At 36.8% G+C, this 23,527-nt stretch overlaps 1 protein-coding gene across 4 annotated transcripts; it reads left to right on the forward strand.

The window, feature by feature from the left end:
- The first annotated feature begins 414 nt into the window (after positions 1–414).
- On the forward strand, positions 415–22,090 carry LOC129883399 (uncharacterized). Of its 4 annotated transcripts, none has more exons than XM_055958066.1 (15): positions 415–960; positions 2,697–2,835; positions 4,854–5,073; positions 5,166–5,266; positions 7,303–7,424; positions 7,495–7,586; positions 9,531–9,636; positions 11,171–11,325; positions 18,468–18,592; positions 19,550–19,659; positions 20,378–20,475; positions 20,568–20,815; positions 20,959–21,355; positions 21,425–21,511; positions 21,622–22,090. In XM_055958066.1, exons 1-14 carry the CDS (start codon positions 571–573, stop codon positions 21,498–21,500), a joined length of 2,379 nt encoding a protein of 792 aa, XP_055814041.1. In that variant the 5' UTR covers positions 415–570; the 3' UTR covers positions 21,501–21,511; positions 21,622–22,090. The 4 variants fall into 4 exon arrangements, with proteins under 4 accessions (XP_055814041.1, XP_055814042.1, XP_055814044.1 ...); XM_055958067.1 differs by having other exon boundaries at positions 21,739–22,090; XM_055958069.1 differs by lacking the exon at positions 415–960 and adding an exon at positions 1,041–1,688.
- The last annotated feature ends 1,437 nt before the right edge of the window (positions 22,091–23,527 follow it).

Here is a 23,527-nt window from a genome sequence, read left to right on the forward strand (position 1 = left end):
ATGTATGAAGTGCTTTTAGTACTTTAAAGTGCTGAAAGTTATTTTTATAAATAAGCAGTTAAGTGTTTGGATAAAAGTGCTTAAATGAGGAAAATTATGTGAATTTTAGGGTTAAAAGAATAAAAAGGGTTGTTTGGGAATTTAGTTAAAATATAAGGGATATAAAAGTAATTTTTATGGTCAAAGAAAATGACTTTAAGCACTTGGAAAAAAAAGTTAGGAATTCTAACTTTTTATTTTTGACTGACTTTAAGAACTTTCTGGCTTAAGGTTAGCATTAGGCAAACACGTCCAAAAGCTAAAAATCAACTTAAAGCCAATCCAAACAGGCTCATACTAATTTCAGGAAAACCATAAAAAGAAAAGGATAACTTTCGAAATTCTTATATTTTATACATCATAAATTGTAAACCAAAAATTGACAATATTAACAAATGAGATTTGTGTGTTTTTGTTTGTTGTTGCAGGAGGCATATTGCTCTGTCTCCAGCGACGACGATTCTTAGGTCGAAAAAGATGATCGGAGAAATCACAACTCCTAAAATGTCAAATACATTCATCTGTTAATTCATGTCTCCTCTTCTTCCTCTTTTACCCAATCCAAGTAATTTGCGGAACCGTTCAAAGGGATTTGGATTGGGTTTGACATTCCCCAATTCATTCCGCAAAATGATGCCTATACCGGCACCGGAATTGAAGAGGTTAAGGAGGTCGGCAGTGGTGTTGGGTGTTTCCAATGCCCTTATAATTATCATGGGAACTGTTATTGTTATTGTGGCGCGTTCTACATGTGGGGAAAACGATGGTGTTGCGCCGGTTTTTGTTGTTATGATGGTTTCTTTCATTAGGATTGGTGCTATGATCGGGACTGGTATTGCTCAGCAACATACCGCTTCCAGTATTTTAACTTCTCAAACCGATTTGCCTGATTCTCAGCTTGCTATTCGACACCAAAGACGGGTAATTTTTAACCCTTTTCTTTTTCATTCTACAGTAGCTTTGATTATGACACACAATGGAACCTTTTTTATATTATATTATGATGTATGACGGTTCGCCTTTTCATCACTTTGGCCTGGAGCCAGTCGTGAGTCAGTGTTAACTAAATGTAACAGCAATGACAACATATCTAGTGAAATCGCACAAGTGGGGTTTGGGGAAGGCAGAGTGTCCGCAAACATTACCCCTCCACTAGTGGAGGTAGAGAGGAATCATTAGTTCGACCAAGGATAGGAGATACAATTTTATTGTTAAGCTATCTATTAGGGAAATAATTGAAGAGCTTATGGAAATCATGAAGGAGATCTTGACATTTCATGAAAACAAAGATAAAAAGGAAATCTTGAGATTTTATGAAATATAGTGTTCGTAGGAAGAAGAGACGGTTGCACCTATTCTAGAAAAATAAAAATAAAAAGAATGAGTGATGGTTGGCATCTCCCTAATTTGTAAAAAAGAGGTTGGCATCTCCCTTGACAAGGATGGGAAACAAAATTGAGACTTCATTCAAATGACAAGAAAAAGTAATGCCATTGAAGGAGGAAAATGAGTTGTATTGGGAATAATTTACTGATGATGAGGTGTAGCCAGTTTTTAAAGTAATGCAGGGGAAAATGCGAGGAAATGATCTTCTACGGTCACTTACAATCCAAATAGAAGAAAATGATCATTTCAGATCTGTGACACAGGTAGTGTTTGCCTAAATTTTTTCTTGAATAGACTCATATTTTGCACACACAGCTGGATTAAGTATGTCCTAGTTTTTATTTTCCAGAAGTCATGATTAGCCTTTTAGACAGACCTGATGCTGTTTATCTCCTCTGGTTTTTGTTTTCACATATGTATTTATAGTATGTTTACGTATGCAACTTTTGGTTATTGGTTATATTTATGATTTAAACAGAATATGATGCCAGCGTGCTGCTTTAGATATATTATTACTTCATTTTGGCAAGATATGTTGAATAGTTTTGGGAAAAACTTGGGAACTAGTGTTTGCCCATATAATTTGCCATTACTTGGCAAATATATTTGACAAACATACCAAGTTCCCAAGTTCTAGAAAAAACTAGAACTTGGGCCAATTTCTAGAAAAAACTAGAACTTGGGCCAAGTTCTAGAAAAAACTAGAACTCGGTCCAAGTTCTAATATTTGGGAAGTTTTAAAAATTTTAAAATTACCCAAACTTTTGTATTTTATAAAAACACCCATCATTTATTAATTCCAACTAATATTTATCTACCAACTTACTCCATTAACAGGGCCAACCAACACCATTAAATAACATCTCTATCTATTTTTGAGTGACAAGATTGTGAAAAAAGAATAATTTATTTTTAATTCGATTAATGTATTGCTCTTGCCGATATTGTTATTTTGTTGTCGTTGATTGTTATCAATTATGTTATAGGTTTTTTTTAACGGAACGTGTTCATTATAAAATGATAACACAAACTTATGGGTATTTATAATAATTTTTAGAACTTACGGGTACAAAATAATATAATTTTTGAAACAATCAAATATTCTTGGAAAAATTTGTGGCCAAACGCATGGTGAAACTTCGCCAATACTTCACCCAAAAATAACTTGCCAATAATATTTGGGAATTTATGGCCAAAAGCTAGCCATTAGAACTCTCTGAATGACATTTCTTATTTGTAACATACTTTTGAGTTTTATGTCCTGATTACAGAGGAAATATAGGAGACTGTTATTGTGGACTCGGATTGCCTCAGTAATTACAGTGCTGCAACTTCTTGGGGCTGTTTTTCTTTTGTTCAGTGTCACCAATCTTTTGCATCATGATACAGCATCAAGCAACTGTCTGAGAGGTAATATGAAATTGTATGCATGTCTTCTTGAAAATCTATCTTTCACGGGCATATTATTCAGGCTTTTACATGCTTTATTTTCTATGATGAGCACCTGGTGGATATTCTTTGTTATGATGTTTCCACAATATGTATCCTCTGTTCTCCTATTTTCTTTTTGGTGCGACCATCATTTTCTTGGGTTCAACTTTTCTTCAACTGTCAAAGATTGTTAATGGGTGGACTGGTAGATGACTGATTCTGTGAATAATTAGGCATTAAGGGGAGCAGCATAAATACTACTTTTTGAATTTTGATCAAATTACAATATTTTACCTTATTTTACTTTATCATTTTCTTATTGCTGCTTCTGAATTAAACCTGACATCTTTGTTATATTATGCTAGCAGAAATTTTCACATCCTATTATGGGCATTCTGATGCGGCTAGTTGATTGTTTCGTTTCTTTTTAATCAAGAAAAGGGTAAGTTTTATTGATGATGGTGAAAAAGTCCCATATACATGAGGTATACAAAAATTAGAGAATCTACATAAAGTTTGTCTCTCTACAAAACGCACCCAACCCCTTATACAAATAGGAACCTCGTGGATGAACCAACAAGACATTAAAAACATGAGGCCATTCTTCAGATGTACAAAACCAAGCTCTTTCCTTGTCAAAAGTTCTCCTATTGCTTTGCCTCCACACTATCCACATTAGTCCTAACAGAGAAATATCCCACGCCTGGTGTCTTTTCTTCCATACTATAATGCCCCAACTAAATAGTGCGTTCTTCATTGTACATGACATGCGCCATTGTATCCCGAGCCATCTTAAAATCTCCCATCACAGGGATGATGATATCTGACAATGCATTAAGTGATGACCCATATCCTCTCCTTAGTGTTTACACATGAACCACCAATATATGTGATCCCTTCATCTTCTAGTTTTCAGTTGTCAGAATCGTGCGCCTAGCTGCTAGCCAGGTGAGAACACACACCTTTCTTGGGTGCTCTAGAGATCCAAATCAATAGATGAGAGAAATACGACTCCCAGGGCTTTGGTCTAGTGGTAAGAGTGCAGTTCGTGATGTGTGTGTTAGGGCACGTCATGAGTTCGAATCTTGCCACAAACAAAAGCTTGGCATTTGAGTGGAGAAGGGCAGAGGGACAAGTCCATTATCCATCGAATTTCAAACCGTGTGCCATTAGCTGTTGGAAATTTCTCAGTTAAAAAAGATGAGGGAAATCCGATTTTTCTCTAGCTAGCAGCTTACTGTAGTAGCTCTTTACAAAGAATAGTCTAGTCTTCCTTATCCTAGGAAATAGGTGTCTTCTTTCCTGTTGGTAGTCTATAGTGAAACAGAATCTTCATATTGAGAGTACACTGTCTTTTTATGGTAATGTTTATGACTTGTTAATCTGAATGATCTTTCATTGGTCTTGTAACCATTTAAGACCAACATCCTAAATGATGACAATGCCATGTTATTCCAACGAAGTTGCATGTAGCGAATTGTTTCAAAAGCCTAATTCAGTTTTTAGAATCATGTCTTTGTCTGTCTTGGATACTATGTTTTAGGAAGCAACAATAAACAATTTATATAACTAAGCAAAAGAAGAAAAAATGAAAAACCTGTATGTTAGGGGTCTGCTGCGAACCTCGGTATATGTTGTATATTGTGTTGAGCCTTTTTTTTTTTGTTAAGTAAAAAGGTTATGACTTTTTTTTTATCAAGTAAGTAATATCTAATTAACAATGGAAAAAAGTAGAAAGGTTGCCTTTTATATGTGTGACTTGTGTCTTGTAGATTGGTTCCGTGCTTCACTAGTTATTAGAAGATATTAAAACACCACATGGATAACTCCATTTCTTATAATCATAACTCTTGTGACATACTTGCATTTGAAAACTTACCACCTTTCCTTTCTTCCCCGACACCCCTTCCCCTTCACTGATTGCAAATAACACTATCAACCATCATTTTTTTGTTTCAGTCATCAAACTGAAAGTACTTATGAACTATATCTTGCAGGGATTCTCTCAAATGGTTCGAAGTGGCAACACACCATGCTTATTCTTTTTATGGTTATTATATCTTATGTGGCTCCAGTACAATGTTTTACTGGGGCTGACGTCTTGAGATGGAGGTCTTTCTACGCAACAGAAGATAATGCTTGGAGGGCACATTATAGGGAGATATTTGATCATGGCATTCGTGAAGCTTTGTGCTGTCTGGGACGGGTCAAATACTTGTAGGCCTCTCTGCATATTTTGACCACAGGATTTGAATTGTCATTCAGATTGCTTAACCCGCTTTCTTTGTTATACTCTGTTTGCTGCACAGGACTGTGCTAGAGGAAGATGAAGTTTGTTCTGTGGCACAGTTACTTGGTGATCTTGTCACTTACCGTGCATCTGGAACAGGTCATTTGGAGCTCTTGGCAGGTTCGTGCTGATATAGGGGTCTGTGTACTTTACTTTTAGAGTAAATACATCAAATCCTCCCTGAACTTGACAGCAAAACTTACTTTAGCACTTTAACTACACGTCTGTTTAAATACCCCCTTAACAACTTTCAAGTGATTTAAATATCTCTCAAGGGGTGATGTGGCAGCTAAAAGCGTGTGAAAAGAAAAAAAAATCTGAATTTATAAAATTGTACACGACATTTTTTTATTGGTCAATATATAACTAATATTTTAAATATTTTTTTGTTGATATATTAACTTTTTAAAAAATATGGAATTTTTTTTATAAAAACTGTGCCCCCCTTTTAAAACAATCTTTCAAACTTTTTTCTCTTTATTTTGTTGTCTTCCCCAATACGCCTCTTCCCTCCATTGAAGCCCATCTTCCTCTATCTTCATCCCCATCTCTATCCACTATTTTCACTCCGCTATTCCTTTAGTAATCCACAAAATTCAACACCAACACCATATTATTGACCTCGATTTCACTCTATATTATTAAATATCGATTTCACAAATGTAGACTTTCTTGAATTTTGAGTGACGCATTTTGATTTTTTAATATTTGTGATGCAAAAAATGTGGGTCTATCAACTTTCTTATATAACCTTCATTTTTCATTTAAGTTGTCAAGAAATAAATGACTTCTAAAAAATTCATTCTCCCACAAGGCAGATCCGAGGGGGGGTTGAGGTGGGGAGGGGAGGGGAGGGATTCGAAGAAGATAACATGGTATTGTAGTGGTTCTTCTCTAAAGTTATTTTTTAAATTGAATGGTGAAGAGGAGAAAAAATGAGCAGTGAAGGGCTGAAAATGTTGAAGAAGAAGGAAGAAGAAAGAAGTGTGTGTGGGTGGGTGGGTGGGGGGGGAGGTGAGGGGGAATATAAATGGGTATACATTTTAAATAATGATTTTAGAAAATGTATTTTTATTTAATTAATTAGTGTAAATTAATTTTAAAAAGTGTTAGAGAAAAAATGGTGAATAAACAAAAATAAATAAATAAAATTAATGACGTGGTGTTGACATGGCTATGTTGTGACGCTTACATGGCTATGATCTGGCAAATGAGAGTGGTATTATAATCTTAGGGTGATATTTAATTCACTTGAAAGTTATTATGGGAGGTATTTAAATGCCCGAGTAGTTAAAGTGCTAGAGCAAGTTTTGAAACCAAGTTCATGAGGGATTTGATAATACAATCACCATTCTATAGGAAGTGTGAAATAATCTGAGTACTCAACCTAAAATCTTAAGATAATTAGTAGAGTGATGCAAGGCCTTAAAATCCTTTTGGATGCCCTTTTACACTCGATGTGGGATATGAAAGATTCTTAGAAAACAAAGTTGTTCTAATATTGTATTATGTAGTCTAACATCTCTGCTAAAATCATGCTGGCTGTACATGCATCTGTTGAAGTGTATCCCACATTTCTTAACTCATGAGGGTACCTCCTTAGTTTGTTAGGTGCAATCTTGTGCAAGCATATCTCACAATAGGGATGATATGGAAACATAAATAACCTTCGCTCACCCCAAAAAAGCAAAAGGACATAGGATTATCTATACTTACCACAACTAGTGTAGGATGTTAGGATGCTGCAGTTCTTTTTAGAAATAGCAATTGAGATGTTCAGAGTGATTTCACAAGGAAAAGGTGGTATTGATTTTGAAATAGTTATATAAGAAGTCTCAAAGTTTCATGTTGAAAATAAAATGGAAAAGAATAGAAAGTTCATTTGAAAAACTTACAGATTTTAACTGCAAGGGGTACTAAGAGGATAATACTAATTCAATTGACATGATCAAGTTTTTTTGTATTGTTTTGCAATCACTTTGTTCAGTATAGTTCTCATTCACCATTACAGTCAAAATGATAGTTATGAATGCCAGAAGTGCTTTAAGCATTGGATTTGGTTTCTATTTCCTCAATTTGGAAGTATTCACTTTGAAAACAAGCTTATCTATTTCTATCAGTAAGGTAAAAGAAAATGATCTCTTCTTGATATTCAGGACTAGCTTTATTGCAGAATCGTTGTTCCTTCTCTAAATCATATGAAGAGTCAATGGTTGTACCCATGGAAAGGATGCGCAAGGCTGCTTTCTACCATCCATTTGCTGAAGCAGCCTACACGGTATGACCAGGCATTTCAATTTGACTTGATTATAATTCTTCTTATTTTGATGTGGAATGGTCAATTGCAGGGTCTATTACTTGATATAGGAAGAAATCCTGTACTTTTTTCTTGTTCATGGCTCTATAGGCAAGGCATTCTTGCTCCCTGGCTTTGGAACAGGTCAGACACCCACTGGTATATCTTGGTTGTAGATCAGCTACTTGGATTTTTATAGCATGTAACAACATTTGCTTTTTAAAAGTTAAAAAGAAAGGGTTTCAGTGGAAAAATATAGAAGTGTATCTGGCTGCAAGTTATACATTAGGATAAGGATTAAATACATGGGAACAAAAGCCCGAAAATAAATGAACTCCTATGTGAGTTGACAGGATGTAATAACTGGAATATGGCATAGAAGATTCTCTAACTTCATGAGCAAAAGGATCGGCATATCAGACATGTCACACATCGTATTGGGGTAGGGTGGATGAAATGGAGGCTCGCTTCCGGAGTGCTATGTGACAAGAATGTGCCACCAAAACTTAAGGGCAAGTTCTACAAAGTGGTGGTTAGACCGGCTATGCTGTATGGGGCGGAGTGTTGGCCAGTTAAGACTTCTCACATTCAAAAGATGAAAGTTGCTGAGATGAGAATGCTGAGATGGATGTGTGGGCACACCAGGAGCGACAGGATTAGAAATGAGGCTATTCAGGACAAGGTAGGAGTAGCCTCGGTGGAAGACAAGATGCGGGAAATGCGACTGAGATGGTATGGACATGTGAAGAGGAGAGACATAGATGCCCTAGTGCGGAGGTGTGAGAGGCTGGCCATGGATGGTTACAGAAGAGGTAGGGGTAGGCCCAAGAAGTATTGGGGAGAGGTGATTAGACAGGACATGACGCAGTTACAGCTTACGGAGGACATGACCTTAGATAAGAGAGTGTGGAGGGCCCACATTAGGGTAGAATGCTAGTTCATAGTCTCGTTATTCTTCTCTATTCATAGGCGTAGTAGTGCATTACGATCTCTTGCGCTGTGACTTCTGATATCTGTTATTTCTGTTATTATTTATTACTTTCTATGCTTTGATTACTCTATTTTACCTGTGATGCTATCATTATTTATTTAATCGTTATTTGTTATTTGTATTTATTTATTTGTATTTATTTGTTAACTATTCGTTATTTGTTTGTTGTTTTTCTCATAAAGCTTTTAATTTCCTATTCTTATCTAACATTTTTTATGCATTTATGCTTTTACTGAGCCGAGGGTCTCCAGGAAACAGCCGTCCTACCTTGGTAGGAGTAAGGTCTGCGTACATTCTACCCTCCCCAGACCCCATGTTGTGGGATTTCACTGGGTTGTTGTTGTTGTAATGTTTTATGCTAAAGTTGGAGGTCACAAGTTTGAGCTGTGGAAACAACCTCTTGTAGAAATGCGGGGTATAACTGCGTACAATAAACCCTTGTGGTCTAGCCCTTCCCTGGACCCCGTGCATAGCAGGACTTATTGCACCAGGATGCCTTTTTATGGGAGGAGAGTCCAGCTTTGTTATGTGGATGAAACAAGCAAATGATATTCCCTTAAATAGACCATATACAGGCTCCAATTCTCGCTTGTAAAAGAAGTAATATTCTTCTGATCACCTCTAAGAGCTTTGGATTAAAGGAACTCTCTACTTAGCCTTCTTAAATCTGAAAGATCTTGAGAAAAATAAGGCGCTCATCACTCTCAAGTATCCAAGAAGCAAGTTTGAGTATCATACATTCATACACGGACAACCCGTGGTGCATGATAACTGCTTGCTCCACTCAGGGGACTTCAAATGCAAGTCTACTCTAGTACTGGTGGCAGCACCTGATTTTAGACATAAAAGGATGAAGTGGAATTACCATGGTTCCTGTAGCTTTGTTGATTTATATTCAAATACCTGATAATTTAAGACCCAGCACAATCAAATGAAGGTTCCTGCTAAGGATTATTGACTTCTTTAAATCTGTTTTCCTTAGAGGAATTCTAAACCCTTATTTCTATGACACTTTGTCCTTTTCAAACTGTTGTTTGATTGTTCACATAGTGGCTTGATTCTTCTTTTCTTTTTGGAATCAAAATTTATTGATGTAGGCGACCTTTACTAGAAGGTGACAACTGGTGGCGAGGTCATGCAGCAGCCTTCTTGAAACATGTTCATTTGTCAGCACATATGCTCAGGAAAGGGCGTGTTAATCAAGTAAGTCTAGCTTTAGATCTGTAGGCTATTTTTGGCCGCAAATGTTTTGTGATGACATTCCTAAGTTCTGATCTGTGATCACCTAACCATCCAGCTGTGGTACTAATAGATTTGAGTGTAATATTATTTTACGATTGTACAAGTTACCTATGTAATATCACCACCAATTTCTGATAAGAACCAATAAATCACGACCTTTTGTCCGGTTATTTATTTGGTTCTGCGTTTGTAAGGTCATATTGGAACCATGTGATCTCCTATCCTTTGAACTACATTTTTGATGTCTAAGTTATTTATAAACCATGTGAAGTTTGAACTGTCAGATTGTCATTTAAGGACTGTAATTTCGTAAGTTTAAATTGGTTTGAGACTTCGATTCTAGTTCTGAAAAGTGACCGCTTCGTCGCGTGAGGCGTGAGGGGTTATCTCGCTGGGGGTAACAGTGCAACTTCACTGAAGTGCATGCTTAGATAGGAGAAGCTCAAAGCTTGAAGATAGACAAATATTTTTTGTCTATAGTAAAGCCCATCTCATCATAAAAAGTGGGATAGACGTTTTGGCAGTAGGCATAATATATAAATATAACCCTTAACTTGGTTTCAGCTGGCAACTAAGGCCTCTAACCTTTTTTTTTTTTTTGAAAATATGACCTCTAACTTTATTAGTGCACAAGTAGGCACTTTAACTATCCAAAACTTGAGCAAATAGACACATTCATCCTATATGGCATCCTACATGAAAAATTTGTATCCTATGTGGCATCCTATATGTATTATGCTACGTAGGACACGTGTGTCTATTTGTTCAATTTTACACAAGTATGAGTGCTTACTTGTGCACGCCCAAAGTTGGAGGACATAGATGTCAGTTGTTTATTAGAGAAATTATGACTTTGAACTGGCATGTGTGACACTGCAACTCCATTCCAGTCGATTGCAGAGACTCTTATGCAACTTTTCTTCTTCTTCTTGCCCTCCGACTAGATTTGTCTTTTAGTTTCCATCTTAGCTCTTCTATGTTATTGAATTCCAGGCAACAAGTCTTCTTCATCCCTCAAAATTTTGCAATGTCCTTTATATATATATATATATATATATATATATATATATATATATATATATATATATATATATATATATATATATTGAATCAAGTGAAACCATGAGCACTTTACATGTCTTATTTTGGATTTATTTTTCTTTTTGGGCAGAAATAGGTTTTGAACTGTTGTGCTTATTGTCTTTTAGTTTCCATGTTAGCTTTTCTATGTTATTGATATTCAGGCAACAAGTCCTCCTCATCCCTCAAAATTTGCAATGTCCTTTTTTTGTTCTATATGTATATTTTGAATCAAGTGAAACCACAAGTACTTTACATGTCTTATTTTGGATTTTTTTTTTGGGGGGGGGGGGGGGGTGAGGAGGGGGGAATATGTTTTAGACCCTTGTGCATATTGTCTTTAATTTTTCTTATCCAAAAAAGAAACAGTGTCTTCCGTTTTAAAAAAGTAACAACTTCCATATCTCTTTTTCAGGGGAAGTGTAAAGCAGCATACTTTATTGTGGTTTTGCATAATGTGAAATCTGTTGTAATTGCTGTGAGGGGAACTGAGACCCCTGAAGACCTCATAACTGATGGTTTAGGCAGGGAATGCTGCCTTACTGAAGAAGAATTAGATAGCCTGCTAAAGTAATCTCTCTTTCTCTCTCTCTCTATTTTATCTTTCTATCTCCTCTACACTCATTTGGTTCTTGTTACATATGCACTTGCACTTAAAATATGCTTCTGGCATCATTCTCAGGCATCCTTTGACTGCCTTCTTTGTTGACATTTTTTTTGACAAAGGTAACAAGTTTGTATATAAATCTTCAGGCACTAAAGCAGGGATCCCAAGAATTTACATCATAGAGCTACATACAACTGAGTAGGCTCAACAACCCAAAAAAAGAAAACCGATCTCTAGGTCCTATTTCATCTTATAAGGATCCTAAGATGTCTACAATTGCCACAGGATCACCCATATACTCCGAACTACACCAATAGCAAAAAGTGATAATGCAGTTCATTTTAATCCTATGCAAAGGACTACTGATACTTTCAAAACATCTTGCATTTTTCTCCTTCCAAATGGTCCACCATATCACTGCTGGGACAATTCTCCATCTGTTTTTGTCTGTGCTACCACTCCCCTCATTGTTCCAGCTTACTAGAGCCTGCCCTGCCCTTTTGGGCATAGTCCACCATATGCCTCTGAAACTAGTAAACAGGTTCCATAGTTGGCTAACCAGTTTACAGTGTAAAAAACAGATGGTTGATTGTCTCTGCCTTTTGCTCACAAAAATAGCATCTTGGACACATTTGTATGCCTCTCTTCACGAGGTTTTCTTGAGTTATAGCAGCCTCTTTCACTACCAGCCAAGTGAAGACACCACTTTGTTGGGAATTTTCACTTTTCATATAAGCTTCCAGGATAAGAAACTGATTTGAGACCCCATCTGATTCAAATTCTTATAAGCAGAGCTGACTGTGAAAAAGCCTTTGTTATGGCATTTCCATCGGAGGGAATCTTCTCCTTCCTTGGTCCTGTTCCTGTATACTGATCTAAGGTGCCATAAAATTCAGCCAGTCTTTCCATCTCCCAATCTTACGTCATTCTTCTGAAAGTCAGGTTTCATCCATGTGTAGACCATGCTTCATGCAAAGTGGACTCCTGTTGCTGAGTAAGTTAAATATCAGGGTGCAATTGTTTAGGACTTCCATTCCCTAATCAATTATCCTTCCACCATCCTTCACATTGAAGCTAATATTTTCAACGAAGCTAGGCCATGACGACCTGACAGATTTCTGGTCATCAAAAAAAAAAAGTTCCTGATAGATTTCCACAAACTAAGTACTATTTACCCCTTTTGTCCTACAAACATTACAAGGTACTCTTTTCAACTTCATTGGTCTGGTATCCCTCTACTTGTTGAGCCATAACTCCAGAATTTGGCATAAAGCTCTAATCCTTTCAATTCATTCGCCCCCTTCTTTTTTACAATGTCTTGCTCCCCCTTGTTCATCTGATTGTTGTTTTCTATCTTCATAAATAATTCGTTGGCTTTCTTATTGCATCCTTTAAGATCTACACCCAATTCTGTACTTAGTTTGATGATGTGTTGTTGAATCCATTTTGAAGTGTTTGTGTCTCGAATGCCCTCCTCAACTAGGAATTGGATTTTCAAAGGAACTACATCTACTTCGATGCAATTTGCTACTTCATCTGGTTCCTTCTTTTGCAAGGCCTTAGATTCCTCTTTGTCTACTTGTCAAGCTTCTTCTAGTGATAAGTTTTCCTTTAATTGTACGATTTCAGTTGATTTATTCTCTGGCACCGTTGTACTAGTCATACAAATGTTGAACTGGTCTTCCTGTGTCTGTGCATGTTGTTCCTCACCCTCGTGTATCATTGTGTTCTTCACTACTTAGTTATCGCAGATGACTAAATGTGCGATCTTGTTGTTCTTTCTAAGGGTGTTTGCTTGAATTTCAATTGTGACTGGCTCTTTAGTTTGGGCTTCATTCTCAGGGAAATTGAGAAATCTCTGAATTAGTGAGTCTATTTTTGTTGGGCTTAAAATTGGGCCCAAGTTTTGTAGTTGAGTAAAAGGTCCAAGAATATCTTTAAAAGGCCCCTTTCTGTTACTTACACCCCATGTGCCTTTGACCTATACTTTCCTCCATCGACTGACGTACCCACGTGCCCTGTCGATTTTGCCCAGGTGTCACGTCTCTATCAAAGAAAGCTAGCGCTATACTATTATCCAGCAGATAATTCAAAGGCTCCCCACTTCTTCTTCCTTCTGATTCACTGTGACTGGAGCTTCCACCCAAACCGGAATTGTATAGACGAGACATTCAATTTCCACTTCAACCTCTTTAGGATTTCCTTTCCATTCCTCTTCACTTTGATTCGAGCCCAATGAAGATTTATCAGAGATGTCTCCTCCTCTGTTTCAATGAATCCACCACAACGGTTATCTATCTCTACAAATATCTTTTTTGGCCAGGGATTCAATGAAATACCCAACAATCTGACCCAGTACCAGTCCCAGTTCCAGTCTGTTGATCTTCTCCGGCCAACTTTTGACTTTAGAATTCCATCATTGGAGATTCAACTTTTTCTTTTGCCAAGTCCATTTTCCTGTCATAACATGTGGCTTTCCTCATGGAGTTCAAAAATATACTGAGATTCATTCATGTTGATGACATTAACTCCAAAAGTTGACTTCCATGAGTTACAGGCCCATTTCCTCACATCACTCAGAGTTGGCGTCTCTTTTGACGACAAGTGAAATTTTACAACTAGGCATATGCTCAACAAATCTGATTCTGTCCTTGCTAAACCCCCAATTACAGATATTTTGTTGTTCCTTGTTGTTATGTGTGCTATTTTTGTCTCCTCCATCATCCATCTGCTGTTGTTGAAAGCCTCCTTGTACGAGGTTTTTGTTTGTCTATTTCTGCGAGGAATAGGGTTCTTCACTGTGTTTGTATCATTGATAAAGTTGATATTTTTTTGGGCAATATTTCCCCAACCCTCTTTAAGAGGACCCTCTGGTGTAATAATGATAGATTTACTTCCCCCTTGAATGGCTATGAATCTGATGTACCTACCACTTTCATTATATTCAAGAGTACAAAAGAACTCTGAAAAGTGGTCCTTCATGTTCCATCTCTTTATCATCTTCCTCTTTTCTTCTGTAGCTGCATTGAAGATGAACACCAACCACTTCATGACATTAATGCTCATAGTAACTGTTCTCATTAAATATCTACTGTGCTCGATCCAGTCGAACCATACTTCTGAATCTGAATATCTCCTTGTAATGTCATAGGATTTAAACTCTGCATTATAAAAAATCCTATCTTCCCCCATATCTATTGAAAACTCTGGCCATAGCAGCCGGAAAATTTCTCCCCTGTGAAGTGAAAAAATTCAAAAAGGTTTGGTGTAATAATGATAGATTTACTTCCCCCTTGAAATACTATTAAGGCAACTAGTTTGCAGCTAATGTAGCCCACCACCTTATTCTTACATAAAAAATGGCCCCAAAACATCCGGTCAAGTTATACGGCCAAGAAAATATTTGCAATCCCTAACAAAAAAAAAAGAATAAGAAAAAGACCAGCAACCACAAAAAATCACCATAACTTTCTCTCCTACTACACTTGCAACTATTAATGTAGCTCCACATGAAAAACTTGAAGAGAAAGAAACTCCAGCAACTAAAAATAAAAAGAAAAAGAAAACTTAGATCCAGAAGAGATGAAGAACCCATTATCTATCTCTCAAAGGCCCAGATGTATAATCAATATATAAGTAGTGTATATATAACATATAAAGGTGTATATACACCTCTATACATTATTATACAACATATTTACACTACCGTATGTACATTATATAGTGTATAAGCTGTGTATATATAATTTATAACAATGTATAAAGGTGTATATACACGTCCTATACATTGTTAAACAATGTATATATTCTTTCGTGGACTCAAAAGTTCCTCTCAAACACCACTGTATCTCTATTTGTACACCACCATCCATCAGTTTATTTTTCTCCGAATCTCACTCACTCACCCCCCCCCCCCCCACGAAAAATATCAAAAACTCCACCAAAACACCATAATCACCACACACACACAAAGAATAATAATAAGATACAAGTCTGTTAGTTTTCTATTGAACCTTTTCGATTTCAGATTTGGAAGCTCTTTCTCTTTGAGATGGGTTTATAAAAAATATCCTTCCATAGCCAAAATGAATAAGAAAGGTGACAGGTGATCACCTTGTCTCAAACCTCTTTGAGAAGGAAAGGAACCTTCACATGAACCATTTATCAAAATAGAAAACCTGACCTTGCTTATGCAAATTTTCATCCATCTAATCCATTTTCCTGCAAACCCCATCTTCTGCAATAGTCCGACCAAAAAGTTTCAATTTACATGGTCATAGGCTTTCTCAATATCCATCTTGCACATGATGCCAACTATCTTCTCTTTCAATCTGGAATCTATACATTCATTGACAATAAGAACAGCATCAGTAATTTGTCTTCCTCTTAAGAATGCCATATGTTGTGTCTTCAAGTTTTCTGTAAGGATCTTTGATATCAGCTTATAGATGCTCCTTATTAAATGGATAGGTCTGAAATCCTTCAGTACCTTAGCTCCATTTGTTTTAGGAATTAAAGCCACATAAATGACATTAATGCTCTTTTCAAATACTTCTTGCGAATGGAAATTCTGCACAGTAGCCATCACATCAATTTTTAGAATCTCTCAGCACTTGCTAAAGAATCCCATGTACCCATCTGGACCTGGTGCTTTATCTATACACATAACTTGAGACCATCCAACACCTCCTTCTCATCAAAAGGTTTCTGCAGCTCATGTTGTTCCTCTGTATTAATAGTAGGGCACAAATCCATATTGTAAAATGGTCTCCACTATAAGAAGAGATGATCTCCCTTTTTATATTTTCTTCACAATTTCCCCACCTTCCACCATCAGTTAATCAATGTGGTTATTCCTCTTATGAGCATTATCATTTCTCTGGAAATAAATTGTATTTTTATCTCCTTATTTTATCCAGTGTTCTTGATCTTTGTCTCCAGGTCCAGGCTCTCTCTTCCTTTTTAGCAGTCTTCAAATTCCATGAAAAGATTGGCTTTCCTGATGGCTCTTATTCATTTAAAGGTCTGTGTTGTTGAATGTTGCCCAGTTTTGCAATTTGATTAAGAATTAGATTCTTATTCTTCTCCAGGTTCCCATTAGTATTTGAACTCCAAACTTTCAACTAGTATTTAGAACTTCTGGAGCAGTTCCTATGTTGAAGTCACCCTTTAAAAACCATACGATCTTTAGATTCTATTCTTTAGCTTTACATGCAACATCATTCAATCAACTTCACTTAGATTCTCTTTTTATCTTCATTTCTCTTTTGTTTTTTTCTTCTTGTTTGGACTTGCGGAAGGATGTTTGCATCGTGCTATAATCTAATTGCTTGAGAATATAAAATCTAAAAGGCTATTGACCTCTGGAAGGAAGAAATAGTGCTAATATGAATAAACTCGCCGCAAAATTGGACAAAAGATTCTAAAAGGTACGTACAGTTTATTTGTTTCTTTTCAAGTGAATTCTAAGGTATATGCAGTTGAAAAGCTATTAAAGGAACAACCTAACGGCTCTGTATCAAGGAAGGTCATTCATCGCCTAAACTTGTCTTTAAAAGATCCAAGTATCTAGATTGAGCCTAAATACTATACTTATGCGTACTTCTGAAGAACTCTCCTTTTTTTTGTGACAAGAACTTCAAAATAATTTTGTTTTTATTTGGAGTTCACTTAGAGTAAAAGAATATATACATGATTCTTGAAAAATGCTACACATATGCCACAATCTTCCTAGCATTGAAGTTGAGTATATTATTTACCCACATGTTACTGGTAAAGTTGCTGCCATGTGACCAGGAGGTCACGGGTTCAAGCCTTGAAAACAGCCTCTGGTAGAAATGCGAGGTAAGGTTGCGTACAATAGACCCTTGTGGTCGGGCCCTTCTCCGGACCCTGCGCATAGCGGGAGCTTTAGTGCACCGGGATGCCCTTTATGTTAGTGTAAATACTTCCAAGTGGTATAAAAAGGTTTTGGGCCACTCCATCATCTCATCTATTATTGTAATATTTTGGATTGGACTATCAACTTCTTTTATATGGCATTAGAGCCACTCCACGTGTAATTTTGAACCAGGCTGAGCCGCTGAGACTTCAACAAAAATGCTGAGTCCCTAAGGAGACATGTAGTTTATATAACACCCTAGGTGACTCCATGTCGACAAGACACAAAAGTGGTGTTACACATAAGGAAACATGTCTTAGACCCTTATGTTGCGTTTTAGAGTCGTATGATGTATGTCCAAAATGGACAATATCACTAGTGGCTCTGTTATAATTTGTACAACGCCAACCAATGATAAGCTAGTGTTTGTTTCAGTACGTTTGCACTAAAATTCACGTGTGAACCTTAAAATAGAGTTATATGTGCAAGAAGAGTGTTGAGTATACTATTGTCTGTAAGTGTAAAGAGTTCCAGACGGTTTAAAAAGGTCTTGGGTCACTCCAACCATTGTCTGAAGATCTTGCGTTGGATGTTTGGATTTTTTCATGGTATCGGGAATGGAGGAGGTGTTAGAATCCCACATTGTATGAAGTGTAGATGTAGTAGAGCTAACTTTTGGAGTTGAGTTGGGTCACTAGTTCATTTTCTCTATTGAAGCAAATGTTATATGAAATGGAAATGAAACACACAGTAGTAACACATTATATTGTTCAACCTTAAGATAAAACCATACAAATGAAGTGGGTTGAGAATTATGAGGTCAGATTCAAATTCCAGCAGAGGCAAAAAACACTAGATGACTTTTTCCAACCTTGGTGGATAGAGGTACCTGGTACTTGTGTTGGTGGGAGCCTGGAAGGTAATAGCCAGTAGGTACCTCGTGGAATTTGTCAAGGTGCATGTTAACTGACTCGAACACGATGATTATAAAAAAATCATAGAAAGTAAGGAAAAATGATCTATATTCAAAAAGTGATTTATTGGGTTAGATTAAGGAATCAAGAAGAGATTCAACATTCGTTGTAGCAATATTTGTGATTTTCTTTTTGCTCCCATTACTGCCTAAATTTTCTGTACTTGGTTTCTGCATGGCATATAAGCACCACTATTTGACTATTCTTCATTTGTTTTCTGTTTTTTTTTTAATACATCATTCTCTTTCAGTGGCAATCATTGTGACCCATGCATTCGTCAAAGAGTGGTTTCATCCACACCACACTATGCACACTCCGGAGTAGTTGAGGCCGCACGTGATCTTTACATGCAAGTAGATGGAAATTGTGGAGATGGTATAGTGAATTGCTTTCTATATTATTTATTGATTTCCTGTTTTTCTGTGGAAAAATTTAAGAGTTTCAATTTTGTACTGTTTTTTCATTCTTACAAGCACTCTCTTGCAGTGCTTTGGTGGAAGCACTGGCTAATGCTTGTACTTGTTTATTTGTGACCGGAAATCAGTCGTAGCATCAAGTTAGATGCTGAGATTAGTTACTAGTGCTAGAATTGCAGGTTGATCTGTTTGATATGAAGAAGTATGTGTAGAAAAAAGTCCTTATATAAGGTAATTTCCTCATGAGTCCATTTGGATTTTGTGAGCTCCGAGGTTGTATATTTTTGTATGGTTAGCTCTAGGGATGTGATCTTAACAACGGAGAATCTGAGAAAGAGGAGGATTACCTATGTTAGCTGGTGCTTTATGTGTAAGAGTGCAGGCAAAAAATGTAGATCATCTTCTTTTGCATTGTAAGGTGGCTAGTCGGTAATGGAGGGTGTTCCTCAATTTGTTTGGAACGCATTGGATGATGTCGGATACAATGAAGGAAGCTTTGCATAGTTGGACTCAAAGAAGGGGCAAGAGAAGCTCGAGGGCATGGTGTGTTTCCCCCTTTAGTAATCATGTTAAGTCTTTTGGAAAGACAGGAGGAATAGGAGAGCATTTGAAGGGGTAGAACTTGATTTTGTAAAAATGTAATGTAGTGTTTTGTCTCTAGTTTCTTTTTGGTGTACTTATGAGGTCCCTATTTGTATAGAGGATTGAATCTCTTTTGTTGAGAGCCATATTTTGGTCTAGTTTCTCTTCTTTTGGTATATGGCTTGTATACGGGTTTCCCTCATTTGTTAATAAATTATTTGCCTTGTCAAAAAAAGAAGTCATGCAGTGAATTGCTTTTTCTTTCCCCTTTGAATTAAACCTCCGCATTTGCTATGATATTTTTGTAAAAATATGTGTGCTTCATCTATATCAGGTGGATTTCTCTCTTCAATGCTGGGAGTAGGTTGTGAGTGTGAGGGATATGGTGTGCGAATAGTGGGACATTCCCTTGGGGGAGCTATTGCTGCAGTACTGGGAATGAAGGTATTCATTTTCTGATGAAATGCATTCCTGGAACTTTTCTTCATCATGTTTGGGCGCTCTTTGTACAGGACATGCATTGCCGTTTTCTCTCTCTCTCCCCCCCCCCCCCAAATAAAAAAAAACACACACGCACACACAAAAAAAAAACACTATTGCTTCTTTAAGCATCTGGATTCAGAATGATAGAGGATGATTGAATGAAATTCACTGGTTTGTTTATCTGGCTGATCCTCTTTGTTAAGATCACATTATGGCATTGGTAAAGAACTAAATATATTGATCTGATATTTTAATGAATAGTAATCAGCTCCAATAAATATGCTGTCAATAGATTTCAACAGCTATCTGTGGGGTATGATCTGAACTGGAGTACATATCTTCAAAATATATATAGTTGAATATGCAAGACCATTTAATAGAAAATGCAGTTCCTTTAATTGGTAACTGAATTGCTGATTAATGCACCCTGATTTTATGAATAGACTCATTTTGTGTTAACAGTGGCAGATTAGTTCAAGCACAGAACCAGGAGATTTATTGTTATATCTAGATTCAAACCCTAGTAAATATATTGAATCTTCTAATGGTCACTTTGATCTTCCAAGGTGCATGTATATCTCCATGTATTACCAATCAGTTCTTCTCTTGATAACATAAATCTCTCGAGTTAGTACATCTAGTTTATTTATAAATCAAATTACTATATTGTGTTGAGCAGCTACGCAAACAGTACCCAGATTTACACGTCTACACATATGGTGCTCTCCCATGTGTGGGTCTGGTGGTAGCAGATGCTTGTTCAGAATTCATTACCAGGTATTGCCAGTGTGTTATTATCTGTGACACAATTAAGTGTTGCTGCTCATATGCTATAAAATTAACTTCCGGTCTTGTTAACATCTTTTCAGCATTGTAAACAATGATGAATTTTCAGCGCGCCTTTCAGTAGCATCAATTATGAGACTTCAAGCAGCTGCACTCAAGGCACTATCAGAAGATGGCACTGTTGATATTACAACAATTCTTAAACTTGCTCATCACTTTACTTCATTGAGTGTCTGTCAGAAAAGCATGAACGACGGAGAATCGTCAGTGAATTCTTTGACAGCAATGTCAAGTTGTACAAACCAAATCAACCATAGCCAGCTCGAAATTGGTACTACTAGACTTTTTGAATTTGCCGTATGAATACATGCCTCATTTAATCATGTTGTGTCTAGTTAACTGTATTTGTCTGCAGTTCTTCTAATTGTAACCATTTCACTTTTTCATGCAAAAGAGCTACTACTATTTCTGCAGGATTGGTAAAGTGTGAACCAGGATCCTCTGTTTTGCATGACATAGATACAGATTTTAGCTCTGATGATAAAATCAGTTTGACTGAATCAGCAAATCGTTTCAGCAGTCCTTTCAATTGCTCCACTTCTGATTCAAGTCCATTTAGTGATCCTTTAACCGAATTTATGGAGGCTGTTCCATCTTCGGAAAATAAGTCGTCATTGAGTATCCCAGAGTTGTATTTACCTGGTCTTGTTATCCATATTGTGCCACAGAAGGATGGCCTTCATAAGCCACTGTGGAAGCGCTGGAGACCTTGGGAGAGAAGATGCAGGTTTAGGGCCTATGTAGCGAAAAGAGAAGCATTCAAAGATATAATAGTATCACCATACATGTTCCTGGACCATCTACCTTGGAGGTATTTAAATTTGCGTTCTTTTTTCAAAAAATACATTTTCCGTAGACATACTAACATCTACTTCTTCAGATGTCAGAATGCACTGGAAAACATACTGAAGACTGGACAACTTAAAACTCCAGATGATGCATCTGAAATTGTGTGATTGCTGACAAGGTCAGTTGTCACGTCGTCAACTTTGTAGTCCTTGACGTGTTAATTTCAATGTTTTATCCTTCTCTTACTCCCTATTGTATTTTGATTGAACATTCTACTCTTTCTCAAAGAGAATGCCAATTCAGTCCACTTGGTTCTTGAAAAAGCATCATTGTAGTAGTCTGGCAAACCAGATATCATTGGAAAGTACTGATTCATAGACAGGACCATGACAATTAACTGAACAGGCATTTACTTCCAAGGATGTACCAGATCAACCGAAGCATATGTATCGTCATTTTTCTTGACAAGATTCCACATATATTTCCTCAAGTAGTCAACTACGATGTATGCTATCATTGCATATGGCGACCCTTTGTCTTGGGTGATTCACAACCTCATCAGAGCCTGCATTCAGAACTGCTTCACAACAAGTCAACTGAATCATTTTATGTATTCTAATTGTATAAGCACTCTGAGGGTTATATCCTTTCTTTTTGACTTTGGAAGGGCGATAAACTGAGGGAAGGGCATCATAATAGATTTCAGTCTGGATTGTTTCATTTGATACGTTGTGTATATAGAAGAACAATTTCATCATTTGTAACTCTTTCATCAAGTCCAGCTTTCTTTCGGGTCCAAAGTTCACTCTACTAGGACTTGTATCACTCTTTTAAATCAAGTTATTTAGAAAAAAAATAATCAATGAAAACCTCGAGATGAAGAGATTCTAACAATGTATGTTAACTATCATGATATAAGAAATAATAATAAATAATTTCCCAGAAGTATGACAGCCTAGAAATAAGCATCACACTTGTTTTGATTTGTATTTTAAAAGCGATCCTTTTGTGGCGAGTATTTGCAAATAAGTGACACATACTCTTGATGTCGACTAAGTCGTCGCTAGCACGTAGCACATATACTTTATAGCGTTAGTCGCTAATAAATGAAACATATACCATTAATGGTGAGTCTTTTGCCTAACGCTAATACATGAAGACCATAAATTCAATGACATTTAGCTGCAATAAGCCGCCGCTAATTATTAAATCATAGAACTTTAGCAAAACCACAATTCATTCGACCTTTAGCGACAACCTTTTATGGCGACTATGTCGTCACAAATACTTCATTATTTAGATCTTTACCGGCGTTAACTCTTTTGTGGCGACTAAACCGCCACTAATTATTAGTAAATAGACCTTTAGCGACGCCTTTTTAGTGGCACCTATTTTGTCGCTAATACTTGGTAGATAGACTATAGCGACGACTTTTTGTAGCGACGGTTTAATTCATTTTACCTTTGGCGACGACCTTTGGTGGCGACTAAAGCGTCGCTAATACTTTTTATATAGCATTGGCGTCAACTCTTTTGTGGCGACTAAACCGCCACTAATTATTAGTAAATAGACCTTTAGCGACGCCTTTTTAGTGGCACCTATTTTGTCGCTAATACTTGGTAGATAGACTATAGCGACGACTTTTTGTAGCGACGGTTTAATTCATTTTACCTTTGGCGACGACCTTTGGTGGCGACTAAAGCGTCGCTAATACTTTTTATATAGCATTGGCGTCAACTCTTTTGTGGCGACTAAACCGCCACTAATAATAATTTCATAGAAATTACGAACTGCCTTTTAGTGGCGACTCTGTTGTCGCTAAATACTTCGTTGATAGATCTATAGCAAAACCCTTTTGCAGCGACTAAGGTGTCGCTAATACTTACTTAATGAAGCTTTAACGGCGACTAAACCACTCCTTGTAATCATTGTTTTTCGACCTTTAGCGACGAACTTTCTATGGCGACGGTGTTGTCGCTAATACTTGTTAATATTGTGACAAGTTTTTGCAGCGATGAAGTTGTCCCTAATTCTATTAGTAGAGCTTTTGTTGCGACTAAACGCCACCAATAATTTTTCGACAAAGTATTCTCTAATACTTTTTAATAAAGCTTTAGCGGCCTAAACTGCCACTAATAATTATTTCATAGATCTTTAGCGATGACCTTTTTGTGGCAACCGGTTGTCGCTAATA

The sequence above is a fragment of the Solanum dulcamara genome, chromosome 3, assembly GCF_947179165.1.
Source record: "Solanum dulcamara chromosome 3, daSolDulc1.2, whole genome shotgun sequence".
Taxonomy (NCBI): domain Eukaryota; kingdom Viridiplantae; phylum Streptophyta; class Magnoliopsida; order Solanales; family Solanaceae; genus Solanum; species Solanum dulcamara.

Excerpts from the sequence above, each read along its gene's own strand:
- LOC129883399 (XM_055958066.1), top strand. The coding sequence starts at position 571 with ATGTCTCCTCTTCTTCCTCTTTTACCCAATCCAAGTAATTTGCGGAAC. Across the intron at positions 18,593-19,549 it reads AGATGGAAATTGTGGAGATG|GTGGATTTCTCTCTTCAATG; the intron begins GTATAGTGAATT and ends CATCTATATCAG. Across the intron at positions 19,660-20,377 it reads CTGCAGTACTGGGAATGAAG|CTACGCAAACAGTACCCAGA; the intron begins GTATTCATTTTC and ends TGTGTTGAGCAG.